Source organism: Heterodontus francisci, unplaced genomic scaffold, assembly GCF_036365525.1.
Source record: "Heterodontus francisci isolate sHetFra1 unplaced genomic scaffold, sHetFra1.hap1 HAP1_SCAFFOLD_157, whole genome shotgun sequence".
NCBI classification, from domain to species: Eukaryota; Metazoa; Chordata; class Chondrichthyes; order Heterodontiformes; family Heterodontidae; genus Heterodontus; species Heterodontus francisci.
The window spans coordinates 4,020,234-4,034,663 of record NW_027140118.1 but is presented as its reverse complement, the minus strand read 5'-3'; the positions used below and the strand labels follow the sequence as shown (position 1 = coordinate 4,034,663).

The 14,430-nt window shown below is 43.5% G+C and overlaps 1 protein-coding gene across 1 annotated transcript in view; it reads left to right on the top strand.

The window, feature by feature from the left end:
• Nucleotides 1-14,430, top strand: part of LOC137358867 (deleted in malignant brain tumors 1 protein-like) — a 29,860-nt gene that overhangs the window by 13,666 nt on the left and 1,764 nt on the right. Inside the window, exons 4-6 of the mRNA XM_068025084.1 lie at nt 2,785-3,099; nt 7,489-7,803; nt 13,500-13,814. Of these exons, the coding sequence (XP_067881185.1) occupies nt 2,785-3,099; nt 7,489-7,803; nt 13,500-13,814 (945 nt within the window). The remainder of the gene's footprint in view (nt 1-2,784; nt 3,100-7,488; nt 7,804-13,499; nt 13,815-14,430) is intronic.

Genomic DNA, 14,430 nt, shown 5'->3' with positions numbered 1-14,430 from the left:
CAAATCTGGATTTCCATTACTGTGCACTATAAGCTGCAACAACCTCATTCTGATCCCGCACCTTCAACAAGTGGTGGTACCCACCACTTGTACTAGGATATTAAATAATTGTTCTGTTGTGACTGAAATCTGCAGCAAACTGTCCAATATTCCTCTTGCTGCTGTATGTGTTGGGGTATCTCCAATTCCCCCTCCAGCTTTATGACCCAGAGCCAGAGAGTTTGCAGGTGGATACATCTGCTATGGACATGTTCCCTCGGGATAATTGCGTCATCCACAAAATCCTATATCCAGAAAAAAATAACTGATCTGCCATAACTTAGTCTGTCTTTATTTTAGAGTTAAAATTATTTGTCGATGCATTTTAGCTTTAAAGCTATTTTACTGGTTAGCTAATGCCGAAACACTGAGCACTCACCAATTAACGTAATACTTATTTGAAACTTATCCACATCCCCTCATACTCTGACTTGACAATTGCTTCCCCTCTATTTGTCTGGTGCCTGCCTCTCCCAATAGGCTCTGCTGCTGCTGGATGTGGTGCTGTCTTAAATCGGTGACTCCACACACTTACTCAAGCTGAACAGACAAAACAAAGCACCTCCTTGTAAACCCAAGCCCTCGGCCACTTGGAAGGACAAGCACAGCAGATGGATGGTAACAGCGCCATATGCAAGTTCCCATCAAAGACGCACACCATCCTGATTTGGAACAATATCAATGTTTCTTCACCGTCGCTGGGTCAAATCCTGGAACTCCCTTCCTAACAGCACTGTGGGTGTACTGAGAGTGCATGCACTGCAGCAGTACAAGAAGGCGGCTCACCACCATCGTTGCAAGGGCAATTCGGGTTGGGTAATAAATGCTGGCCTTGCCAAAAACCTCCACTCCCTGTGAAAGAATTAAAAAAAAACATCCTTTTCCCCCTCTGCACCGAATTCTTACTCTGAGCAAACTCTAACTTCCCATTGTGTTCATTATTTATTCAGTTAACATTGCAATCTGTGGTTACACTCTGCCTTACTAGAAGTCTAAAAATAGAAACATGGAAAATAGGAGTAGGAGTAGGCCAGTCGGCCCTTCGGGCCTGCCAAGCAATAAAAAATAATCATGTCTGATCATCTAATTCAGTACCTTGATCCGTTTCGTCCCCATACCCCTTGATCCCTTTGGCATTAAGAAAGATATCCATCTCCTTCTTGAAAATATGTAATGGTTTGGCCTCCCCTGCCTTCTGCAGTAGAGAATTCCGCAGGTTCACCACCCAATGAGTGAAGACATTTCTCCTCATCTCGGTTCTAAATAGCATACCCCATATCCTGAGACTGTGACTCCCCAGCCATCGGGAACATCCTCCCTGCATCGAGCCGGCCTCGTCCTGTTCGAATTTTATAGGGTTCTATGAGATCCTATCTCGTTCTTCTAAACTCTGGTGAAGGTAGGCCTAGTAGACCCAATCTCTCCTCATACGTAAATCCTGCCAGCCTGGAAACCAGCCCAGTAAATCTTCTTTGCACTCTGTCCATGGCAAGGTCATCCTTTCTCAGATAAGGAGACCAAAACTGCACACATTACTCCAGATGTGGTCTCACCAAGGCCCTGAAGTAAGACATCCCTGTTCCTGCACTCAAACCCACTTGCAATTAAGTCTAATGTTCTTTGCCTTTGCAGGCACATTCAAGTTGCAACAGTTTAGACCGTTTCCAGCAGACAGTAATTACCCCAGATCGGACTATCACAGCTGATTGACTGCTTACTGCTAACTTGACTTGCACGATTAACTGCTAACATGAACTGCCTTGCAGCTTTTTTATATTGCAAGTTAAATTCTAAATGTTAAGGCTAGATTTCAGTCTTTCACACTAATTACCAAATTCTACACTTCCCACTCTGTTTGTAACATATGCAGCTAAAGGTACACACTATGCTTAAAACCTTTGACTGAACTCTACCTAGCTCAGAACTTGCAGAAGAACATTGCCCAGGCAATCAAATTAAGTTCAAGAAGAAGGTCCTGACAACGGTTTCAATGGCAAATAAATTTGAGCAATAACTGCCAGAGATGTCCACATCCCTCATGAAGAAAAGCAGCTCCTAAATGGCCTTGTTTTGTATTTATTCTTTTGATCTTCTCTAGCGCATCTATCAAACCCCTTAAACATTTTAAACACGTCAACTCGATAATGTCTAATCCTTCTAAACGCAATCTACTGCAAACAAGGTTTATGCAACTTGTCTTCAATAATGTAACGCTTTAAGCATAGTTGTCATTCTAGTGACTCTGTCCAGCACCTACTCCAAAGCCGATGGTTTTGTGAAGTGCCATGCCCAAAAGCGACAACAGATACAATAGAAACATCACATCCTTCTGAGTTTTATATTCCAAGTACCAAGAGATAAAGTCCAACTGTCGATTAACGTTTGAAAGAAGAACTGTTAACTTTTGAGTATTCAGCCAACTTCTTAAAGAGGTCCTGTAATAATTATTGTGAGGAAAGTACACAGACCTGAAACATAACTCTCTTGTTCTCTCCACAGATGCTGCTCGCCCTGCTCAGTATTTCCAGCATTTTCTGTTTCATTTCAGATCACCAACAGCCGCAGTATTTTACTTTTGTGTTGCTGTAGTAATTCTAATTGTTTTTTGATAGATAATTTGTGTAAAGTATGGTTGGATAATCGTGTTGATAAAATTCTCCTTTTTTTTACCCATTTTCTATTTTGCTGTTTCTATGCAGAGGATGATTTAGAAATCATTTGGATTTGTATTTGTTTTCAATACAGGAAAACCTGAACTTCGATTGGTTGGTGGGATGGACAGATGCTCCGGTCGGGTGGAGGTGCTGCATGGCCACCAGTGGGGGACGCTGTGTGACCTTTACTTTGATATGGAAGACGCCAAAGTGGTCTGTGAGCACTTACAGTGTGGGGCAGTAAACTCAATCCCGGGAGGAGCCCGCTTTGGAAAGGGTACTGGTGCAGTGTGGAAGGAAAATTACAGGTGTATGGGGAACGAGACGCGATTGTGGGATTGTCCTGTTTCATCCTGGGAACAGTTTAGCTTCTCCCATGAAAACGATGCAGGTGTCATCTGTACGGGTGAGTCATCTCAGTCAATTGAACTGAAATACAGCAACCGCTCTGCTGTCAAGCATCATTGACTATTTCCACAGGTCTCTGATTCACTCGTTTTGCTGATCCCATGCTTCCTTTGTCACTAAGATTCTGAGATGTGTTTGTGGGCTTATTGGTCTGAATTAAATTACAAATGAATCAAAGCTTCACTCCAGGAAACATTTATACATACAATGACTCGTTGGTCGTACTTCTCGTCATATAATATCTATTTCCGGGTAAATCTGGAGCATTTTTCAAGGGCTATAGAATCAGCAAGATGCTCCCAGGACCACTGCCATGGAATGGATATGTTGCTCGAGCATTGAAACTGTTATCAATGTAGGCAGTTCAAATATGAATGATCATGGAATTCTCTGCAAAGATCAGCTGTTTAATAGAAAACACTGTGAACTTGTTGTAAGATACATAGTGTGAGATATATTTTAAGTTCCACCACACCGGTTGCAATAAAATGATAGTGAATGGCATAATTCGTTATTTCACCAATGTGCTATGTCTTTGAAAATTTCACAAACATGATGTAAATTTAAATTCTCCCAATTTGCAGGATTATACTTATCTCTCAGCCAGCACCCTCATATAACAGATTATCTGCTCAGTTATCTGATCACTGTATGTGGGACATTGCTCAATGCAAAAGTGCTCCCACGTTTCACAATTTACAATATAGGTAATAAAAACAGGAAGTGCTGGAAATACTCAGCAGTTCTGGCAGCATCTGTGGTGACAGAAAGAGTATCAACCTTTCAGATTGTGGATCTTTCATCAGAACTTAGAGATTTAACAGTTTTTTTTAAAGAAAGGGGGAAACAAGGAAAGAATGAAAGGAACGCTCCGTGATGTGGTGAAAGACAGGAGAGATGAAATGGTAAAACGAACAATGCAGAGCAAAAGTATGTTAGAAAGAGCCAAGTAAAAAGCACATTTCTGGAGGAGGTGCAAATTGGAAGTCAAATATCGTCCAAAAAAGAAAAAAAGGGGGAGGGAATCTGATCTGAAATTGCTGAACTCAGTGTTCATTCTAAAATGCTGTAAAGAGTCTAGTGGAAAGAGGAAGTGATGTTTCTCAAACTTATGTTATCCTGCATTGGAACTGTCCAGGAGAAAGAGGAGGGAGAGGTCAGAGTGGTAGTGCAGTAGACAATGAAAATGACAGGCAACTGGAAGCGAAAGGTAAAGCTTGCAGACTTGAAAAAGGTGTTCTGCAAAGTAATCCCTCCACTGTGTTTGGTCTGCCAATGTAAAGGAGACGCATCATGATCAGTCAATGCAGTAAATACATTATACTAAAGATTAAGCAGTACAAGTAATTCGTTGTTTCACTTGGAAGCAGTGTTTTGGGGCTTGGATGGTGAGAAAGGTGGAGGTAACAGGGCACTGGTTGGAACCCCTGCGCTTTCATGGGAAGTTCCTGTGGGAAGGGGTGTTGAGAATGATTGAAGAGAGTATCAGGGTACATTTTCTATATTTAATAAAGAAATAGGAGGCTTATTGAAGCAGGAATATTCTGAAGAGATCATCCATTTGGAGTATTTGTTTGATGGTTAGCATTGCTGTAACCCTCTCAAGTCGTTTTTGTTGCGAATGCAGTGCATTACATTGAAAGAAGTACAATTAAATCGCAGTGGGGGTGGGGGGGGGAATCCTCGGTTGAGGAAAAAGGAAGACATATCAGAAACGCTGTCATGGAAGGTAGCATCATCAGAGCAGATGCGTCGGAGACGGAGAAACTGGGAGAATGGAATGGAGTCCTTATAGGAGGTCCTTACAACCACAGTGGCTTACAGGGCCCTCAACCGTGCCTGGCACATTTCCTGCACCTCTACCCTCTCCCCTTCCCCTCCCTCCCAAAACCGTGACAGGGTTCCCCTTGTCCTCACTTTCCACCCCATCAGCCACCATATCCAAAGGATCATCCTCCGCCATTTCCGCCACCTCCAGCGTGATGCCACTACCAAATGCATCTTCCCCTCCCTACCCCTGTCAGCATTCTGAAGGGATCGTTCCCTCCGTGACACCCTGGTCCACTCCTCCGCTACCCCACCACCTCATCCCCTTCCCACAGAACCTTCACCTGCAATCGCAGGAGGTGTAATACCTGCCCATTTATCTCCTCTCCCCTCACTATTCCAGACCCCAAACACCCCTTGCAGATGAAACAGCGATTTACTTGTATTTCTTTTAATGTAGTACATTGTATTCGCTGCTCACAATGTGGTTTCCTCAACATTGGGGAGACCAAACGCAGACTGCATGACTGATTTGTGAACACCTCCAACAGTCCTCAAGCAGGACCCTGAGCTTCTGGTTGCTTGCCATTTTATCACTCCCCCTGCTCTCATGCTCACATCTCTGTCCTGGGATTGCTGCAATGTTCCAGTGAACATCAACGCAAGCTCGAGGAACAGCATCTCATTTTCCGATCAGGAACCCCACAGCCTGCCGGACTGAACTTTGAGTTCAATAATTTCAGAGCATGATGGGCCCTCCATTTTACTTTTATTTTGAGTTATTTTTTCTTTTCCAATTTTAATTTTTTTTTTGTTTTTATATTGTTTCATCTGAGTTTGGTCAGTTGGGTTACCCACTGTTTTATTATGTTTGTACTTGTGGCTGTTCAATTTTCAGTCTGTTAACACCCTTTCTGTTCTAACGTTTTGTCTTTCAACACACCACTAACACATCTTTGCTCCAAGTCATTCTGGTCAGCTATTCTGTAACCTCATCCTATGTACACCTTCTCCTTTGTTATCTCTTGCCCCACACCCACTTAACTTGCTTATAACCTGTTAGGTTTCTAATATTTGTCAGTTGTGAAGGCGGGTCACTGATCTGAAACGTTCACTCTGCTTCTCTCTCCACAGATGCTGCCAGACCTGCTGAGTATTTCCAGCATTTCTTGTTTTTATTTCAGATTTCCAGCACGCGCTGAATTTTGCTTTTAATTTGCTATTTCTCAAACTTATGTTAACCTTCATTGGAACTGTGTATGAGAAAGAGGAGGGAGAGGTCAGAGTGGGAGTGGAGTATACAATGAATACCAGGAAGATAAAGGTGAAGTTTGCAGACTAAACAAAGGTGTTCTGCAAATTAATCACTCGACTGTGTTTGCTGTGCCAATGTAAAGGAGACGCATCATAATCAGTCAATACAGCAAATACAGTATACTGAAGAGAAAGCAGTACGAGCAAATCGTTGTTTTACTTGGAAGCAGTATTTGCCGGCTTGGACGGTGAGAAAGGTGGAGGTAAAAGGGCAGTGGTTGCATCTTCTGCGCTTGCCTGGGAAGTTCCTGTGGGAAGGGTTGCTGAGAATGATTGAAGAGTGCATCAGGGTGTCACAGAGGGAATGGTCCCTTTAGAATGTTAAAAGTGGAGGGAAGGGGAAGATGTGCTTGGTAGTGGTATCACATTAAAGGTGGTGGAAATAGTGGAAGATCATCTGTTGAATATGGAAGCTGATGGAGCGGAAGATGAGGAGAAGCAGAATCCTATCATGGTTCTGCGAGGGGGGAAAGGGTGAAAGCAGAGGTATGGGAAATGGAATGGGCGTGATGTGGCCCTGTCAACCATGGTGGGTGGATGAGGAGGTGAGGAGAGTCCTCGGTTGTGGAAAAAGGAAGACATATCTGGAAGCACTGGTATGATCGGTTGCATCACCAGATACAATGCAGATGGAGAAAGTGGAAGAATGTGATAGAGTCATTCTAGTATTCGTGGTGTGAGGAATCATAGACAAGATAACTGTGAGAGTCCCCAGAATCAGAGACACAGATGTTGTGGAAGGGAATGGAAGAGTTGAAGATGGACTATGTGAAAATGAGGGGGAGAAATTGGAAGAAACGTTGATGCTGTTTCAAGTACAGGGCGAGAGCAGGAAATATCAGTACATGTGGACAGGAGGACAACCTTCAGTCCCTCGGGTCTGTCACCTATTGCATTAGTGACCACGAATCAAAAGTGCTTCATTGCCTGTGAGGCGACTTGAGATGTCATCGGAAGCATTGTGGCAACGTAAACTGGTCTGTTTCTCTCCATATGGGATGAAAGGAACTGTCATCTGTCAGGAGCCATTTAAAGCCCCTGCCCCACCCTTCGGTCTCATCACTTATCAATTGCCGGTATGTGCCGCGCTCACCTCCAGTTCATTTTACCCTTGGCCCCCAGTTTAAACAGTGGAAGCGACTCGGTATGTCTCCAAAATGTATTTACTGAGAAAAGATGATGGTGAGCAACATCTGCCGACACGCCTTCTGAACAATGATGACAGAAATAGTAACCATCAAAATTAATAACTTTTCTGGTGGCAGTGAATTATGCTTCAATTTCACCATTGTGTTTCATATTGTAGATGAAAATTGGTCACTAAGGCTGACTAACGGGGGAAGCTGGTGTGATGGGCGAGTGGAGATTTACTACACCGGCAGCTGGAGGAGATTGCAGGACAGACTCTGGACCCTGAATGATGCCAACGTGGTCTGTACACAGCTGGGCTGCGGTGAAGCGACAGCCGCTTATAACTATTCAAAGGACGGAAAGAGTGAAGGACCCATCTGGGTGAATGATGTCCAATGTGGAGGAAATGAATTGCAGCTCCAGAACTGCAGTTTGTTCACATTGAATTCGTCTCTCACTGACAGTATGGATGTTGGGGTCCTGTGTTCAGGTAAACAAATTCTTCACTGCTTTTACAATAACAAAGAAGTGAAATGTCTAATCTGCTGAGAAAAGTGATAATACAGGTTGTTCCTGGGTGTCTCAAATCAGTAATTTCATTTGGGGGTAGGGGATGAGCAGGGTGGGCGGTGGGGGAGCTGGGGATGGATGGGGTGGTGTTCAGGGAGAGAGAACACGGACACAATTAAACAACAAGAACTTTTTTCTCACAGAACTTTCAATAAACACATACATCACAAAGAGTTTATCAGGAATGTAATCGGACAGAAAACTGACACAGAGCCAGTCAAAGAGATGTTCGAGTGGGTGACTAAACTTTTAGTCAGATGGTTGGATTTGAAGAGGCGGAGACACGGAGATGTTTGGGGTGGAAATTCTCATCTGGGTGGTTAGATGGTTAAAGGCTAGACTGAAAGTTGTGGGGGATGGAAGTGGGAGATGTACAAGAAGCTGGATTCAGATAAATGCAGAGCTCTCGAAATGATTCAGGCTGGAGGAGGTTATACTGATGGCAGGGGGAGAGCATGAAGGTGTCTGAACATGAAGATCATAATTGAAAACTCGATGCATTGGCAGCAGGGATACCAGTGAGTGCAGTGGCGTTCCTGAGAGGGGCTTAATGGAGGGCAGGCGACAAAGCTTTGGATGAGCTGATGTTTCTGGAGGATGCAGGATGGGTTATCACCCGGGAGAACATTGAAATATGCTGTTCCACAGACAGCAAAGCATGGGTGAGCATTTCAGCAGCAGATGGGCTGCGGCAGGAAGGGAGGTGAATGATGATAGACGTGAAAGATCTCTATTTTGTGATAAATAGAATACAGAATTGGACTCTCAGCTGTGGTATCAAATCCGGCGTCGAGCTTGCAATCAGTTCCATTGTACAGTATATAAGAGCAGGTAGCTGTGTGGGAGTTGTTCTGGTGTAAGTTTCATTAGGCTGTGTATAAAAGTAGACAGATGTTTTGGACCAGATGCTTGAAAGTTCCATTGTGCAGCATATCAATGCAGGCATATGTTCTGGGGAAGTTGTATTGTGCAGAATGAAAGCCTCGACCGATGTTTGTTTTTTAGAATTAGAATCAGAATATTTCAGCGCAGTACAGGCCCTTCGGCCCTCGATGTTGCGCCGACCTGTGAAACCATCTGACCTACACTATTCCATTTTCATCCATATGTCTATCCAATGACCACTTAAATGCCCTTAAAGTTGGCGAGTCTACCACTGCTGCAGGCAGAGCGTTCCACGCCCATACTACTCTCTGAGTAAAGAAACTACCTCTGGCATCTGTCCTATATCTATCACCCCTCAACTTAAAGCTATGTCCCCTCGTGTTTGCCATCACCATCTGAGGAAAAAGACTCTCACTATCCACCCTATCTAACCCTCTGATTATCTTATATGTCTCTATTAAGTCACCTCTCCTCCTCCTTCTCTCCAACCAAAACAACCTCAAGTCCCTCAGCCTTTCCTCGTAAGACCTTCCCTCCATACCAGGCAACATCCTAGTAAATCTCCTCTGCACACTTTCCAAAGCTTCGACATCCTTCCCATAATGCGGTGACCAGAACTGCACGCAATACTCCAGGTGCGGTCTCACCAGAGTTTTGTACAGCTGCAGCATGACCTCGTGGCTCCGAAACTCGATCCCCCTACTAATAAAAGCTAACACACCATATGCCTTCTTAACAGCCCTATTAACCTGGGTAGCAACCTTCAGGGATTTATGTACCTGGACACCAAGATCTCTCTGTTCATCTACACTACCAAGAATCTTCCCATTAGCCCAGTACTCTGCATTCCTGTTACTCCTTCCAAAGTGAATCACCTCACACTTGTCCGCATTAAACTCCATTTGCCATCTCTCAGCCCAGCTCTGCAGCCTATCTATGTCCCTCTGTACCCGACAACATCCTTCGGCACTATCCACAACTCCACCGACCTTCGTGTCATCCGGAAATTTACTAACCCACCCTTCTGCACCCTCTTCCAGGTCATTTATAAAAATGACAAACAACAGTGGCACCAAAACAGATCCTTGCGGTACACCACTAGTCACTAAACTCCAGGATGAACATTTGCCATCAACCACCACACTCTGTCTTCTTTCAGCTAGCCAATTTCTGATCGAAAGCTCTAAATCACCTTCAACCCCATACTTCCGTATTTTCTGCAATAGCCTACCGTGGGGAACCTTATCAAACGCCTTACTGAAATCCATATACACCACATCCACTGCTTTACCCTCATCCACCTGTTTGGTCACCTTCTAGAAAAACTCAATAAGGTTTGTGAGGTACGACCTACCCTTCACAAAACCGTGCTGATATTTCGCTAATGATAGTTTGGGGTTGTTCCAACGAACATTTATTTAAATATGACAGAGTGGAACTTACAACATATGAGATAGTTAATGATTCAGATTTAATACCGATTGGTTACAGTAAGTATTTTTTCGGACACAGCGGCATTCAATACATTCCATCGTTTCACGTCAGAAGTTTACAGTGCCGAATGGTTCTTACACACTCAGTCACTGGACAGAGTAGAGTATGTCATCTTGTTCTTTAGTTAGGTAGATGTTCAGCTCCACCCAACATTTATGTCCGCCTACAGAAGCCATGTGTCTTCTCCTTGTCTTCTACTTCTCTATCTGATGGGTCACATCCTGATTCTTATTCCCCAAAGTGCCTGACGCAATTAGTCCAATCATTTTTGTCTCGTCCAGATTAAATACTGGTTTCCTGCTCAGCCAGGAGGTCTACACATCTGGAGTTCAATTGTCCAATGACACTTCCTGATCCTGTCCAACATTTTGCAGAGAGATCCTGTTTTCTGCCCTCTTTGTTCACTCCAACAGTCATATATTGATATAATTGGTAGTTTAGATCATTGATATTTTACAGACAATAGCAATTGATAATATGCCTCACAAGTTTCGTCTGCTCATTGAACATAATAGCAGCAGCCTGTCTGGACAGAGAGGTCTGCATATTCTCTGTTCAGACGTATGGTTTATCTCTAAAATTACTCAAATGTCTTCATTGTCAAATACAGAGTCCCATCCTTACAAAAGTAAGTGATTCTGTTATGCAATTAATATTACATCTATTTATGATAATGTTATAATCAACACGACCCTGGAACATAGTTCTACACGAAGATACTGTATATTGCAAGACTGATGTTCAAGGGTAGAACTTGTGGACGTTACATTCTCCAGTATGAATTGGAAGTAATATATAGGGTGGATAAAAGAAATTCTGGCCTTGCCAGTAACACCCACACCCCATGAAAGAATTTAAAAAAAACAGAAAGGCTGGGTGACATCTGGCCAACAATCTGGTAATATAATCCTGAATGGATCAATCACATAAAGCATCATCGGTTCCTGCTCTTCTTTGCTAAAACCACCCGTTAGACAATGATCATCCAGGAAGGCAAAGGAAACGCGCAGCATATCTTCTCCATCATAAATCTTCCCCCTGAACCACTCCCCTGCCTCGTCCACCCTGAACTCCAAAAATAAATGAGAGGACTCCTAGACTTTTTGTCACAAAGTTCAAAAATATCTGTTCAGTCGCCTCCACAACTTACCTTTCTTCCCCAATCCACCGGGCCTAACTTCCTATCAGTTGTTCAACCCCACCCCGCACCATCACCCTGAATTCGCTTTTCTTGTTTCTCTCCTAGAGTCCTTCACGCTCTCTCTGAACCTATGCTGTTGATGAAATCCACGTCTTGCTGTGTGCGCCTTATTTCTACTAAGATACTGAACAGAGACATTCCCTTCCTGGGTCCCATGACAGCTGACAATATTAACGATTCTCTCTTTCTCTCTTCATGTTCAGCCCACTCTCCTTCAAATCGGCAGTCATCATGCCTCTCCTCAGAAAGAAACCATTGACCACCTGTCCATGCAAATTATTGCCCCAGCTCCAACTGTTCGTTGCTCGCCAACGTCCTTGAATGTGTTGTCGCCTCCCAAATCCATGCTCATCTTTTATGGACTGCATGTTCCAATTCCTCAAATCCGATTTCTATCCACACCACAAGACCAGAATAACTTTTATCAAAGTCACAAATGTCATCCTAAGTGATTGTAACAAATCTAAACGTTTCCTCCTCCTATTTCTTGACTTGTCTACAAATGTTGATATGATTGATCATGAAATTCCTCTCCAACCCCTCTCCATTATCCCCTGGCTGGGTGGGACTGCACTCAGCTGGTTCTAGTCTTATCTGTGCAGTCATAGTCAGAAAGTTACCGGCAATGTCTTCTCTTCCCGCTCCTGCAAAGTCACCTACAGTGTCACCAAAGGATCTATCCATTGATACCTCATTTCTCATTTACATGCTGCCTTTCAGTGATATCCACAAACTGAGCCTCAGTTTCCACATGTATCTCACTGTATCCAACTCTACCTCACATTCAGCTCTCTTGAGCCCTCCACAGCCTGTACACTGTCAGAATTCCAGTCTGACATTCAGTACTGCATCAGCAGAAAATTCCTCCAACTCAGTATTGAAAAGATAGAAACCATCAGTCCCCATCGCATGTTTCCTTGCTGCCAACTCCATTTCTCGCCACACCAACTGTCTGTGACTCAGGCAGACTGCTTGTAATCTTGGTGTTACATTTGATCCCGGGGTGAGCCTCCTACCAAATCTCCATATCTTCATTAACACTGTCTATTTTCACCTCCATGACATCACCCGAATTTGCCGTGATCTATTCTTGTCGATTGCCCTTTTCCCTCCAGACTCGATAATTCTAATGTCCTCCTGGCTGGCTTCCTTAGTTCCAACCTCTGCAAATTCTGCTGTCTCGACCAATTGCCACTCAGGCATCTGCCCTCTGCTCACTGACCTACTTTTCCCAGCAATGCGCGGTTTTAAATTTCTCATCCTTGTTTTCAAATCCCTTCTTGGCCTCGCAGCTCCTCTCTTTGCAATCGGCTCCAGTTTGACAGCTCCCAGTTCTGGCTTCTTGAGCATTCCTGATTTCAATTGCGCACCATGGCGGCCGTGCCTTAAGCTGCAAAGGTCACACGCTCCAGAATTGCTTCCTTAAATCTCTCTGCCTGTCAACCTCTCTTCCCTGCTTCAAGATACTCCATAACAAGCAAACTCTTTGACTTCGCTTTTGGTCATGTGACCTAATATATTCTTTGGTGCTCTGTGTTAAATTTTCTTTGATATCACTCCTGCACTGCGCCTTGGGATGTTGCATTACGTTAATGGCGCTAGATAAATGCAAGTCACTTGCAATTCAAGATAAAGGCAATAGGAGATGACAGTAAATGTCTGACCAAGATAACAGATAAGGGTAACATACATGGACAACGAACATATACAGTAATAAAACATGGGTATAAATTAATTGTTATTCGTGTGAGTGATCGCCTGTACAACAACGTACACAGCGTTCAAAACATAAAATGGGAACTGGAGAACATAACATGTCAAAGCCAGATGTAGTAGGATATCTGAAACATTTCTGTTCATTACATTCTGTGTAAGAAGCATGTGTAAACAGATATTCTGTTTTATAGCTTTATTTACCTGTCGCAGGCGCATTTAACATGTCTTGTTTTAAAGCTGGTGATGGTGCAATGAGTTGCATTGAGTGATGAGGTGAATGTCTATTGAAAGTATAATCCTCCTGTACTGTTGTCCAACAGACCACGTGCAGGTAAGGCTGTCTGACGGTGGAAGCCCATGTACTGGCCGAGTGGAGATTTATTACAATGGGATATGGGGTTCAGTCTGTGATGATTCCTGGGATCTGGCGGACGCTGACGTGGTTTGCAAACAGCTGGGTTGTGGAAAGGCCTTGGACCTGGCACTTCCGGCATCTTGTGAACGAGGCTCAGGGCCAGTTTGGTTGGATGAACTGAAGTGTTTCGGTAACGAATCATTTCTCTGGGAATGTCCCTCAGCATCGTGGGGTAACCACGACTGTTCTCATAAAGAAGATGTGAGGATCTTGTGTTCAGGTAAGGGTGCTTCCATGTGCCTATTTTCCGTAGTGTTGTGCACATGGCTTCACAGGGAAGATATGACATCGAATTACATACAATGGACAGCACAGAATCTGGCCATTCGGCCTTACTGGTCAATGTGGTGTTTATGCTGCCCACGAGTATCGCCCCATATCACTGCATCTAACCCTCTTTGCATATCCGCCTACTTCTTTCTTCTTCATGTACCTATACAGCTTTACCTTGAAGGCATCGACGCTCATCACTTCAACAATTGCATGTGTTCGGAATTCAAAATTCAAACCACTCCGAGCTAAAAAAAATAATTCTCCTGAATATCTTATTAGATTTGTTCATGATCATCCAATATTTATGATCATTAGCTTCGGTTTCTGTCACTTTATAAGTGATTAGTGCCCCTATATCCCGAGGTCTCTTTGCTGTTATACATCATTTTAATCCTTATTTTACAAGAAGTACGTTGCCTCTTTATTCTTCCTATCAACACTGACCACCTTAGACTTATCTGTATTCAACTCATTTGGCAATTGTTTGCCCATTCGGCTCTTTTACTAACGTCTTCCGTATTTCGTATTTGTTGTTCTTAGTGTTAACTATATCCCCAAATTGC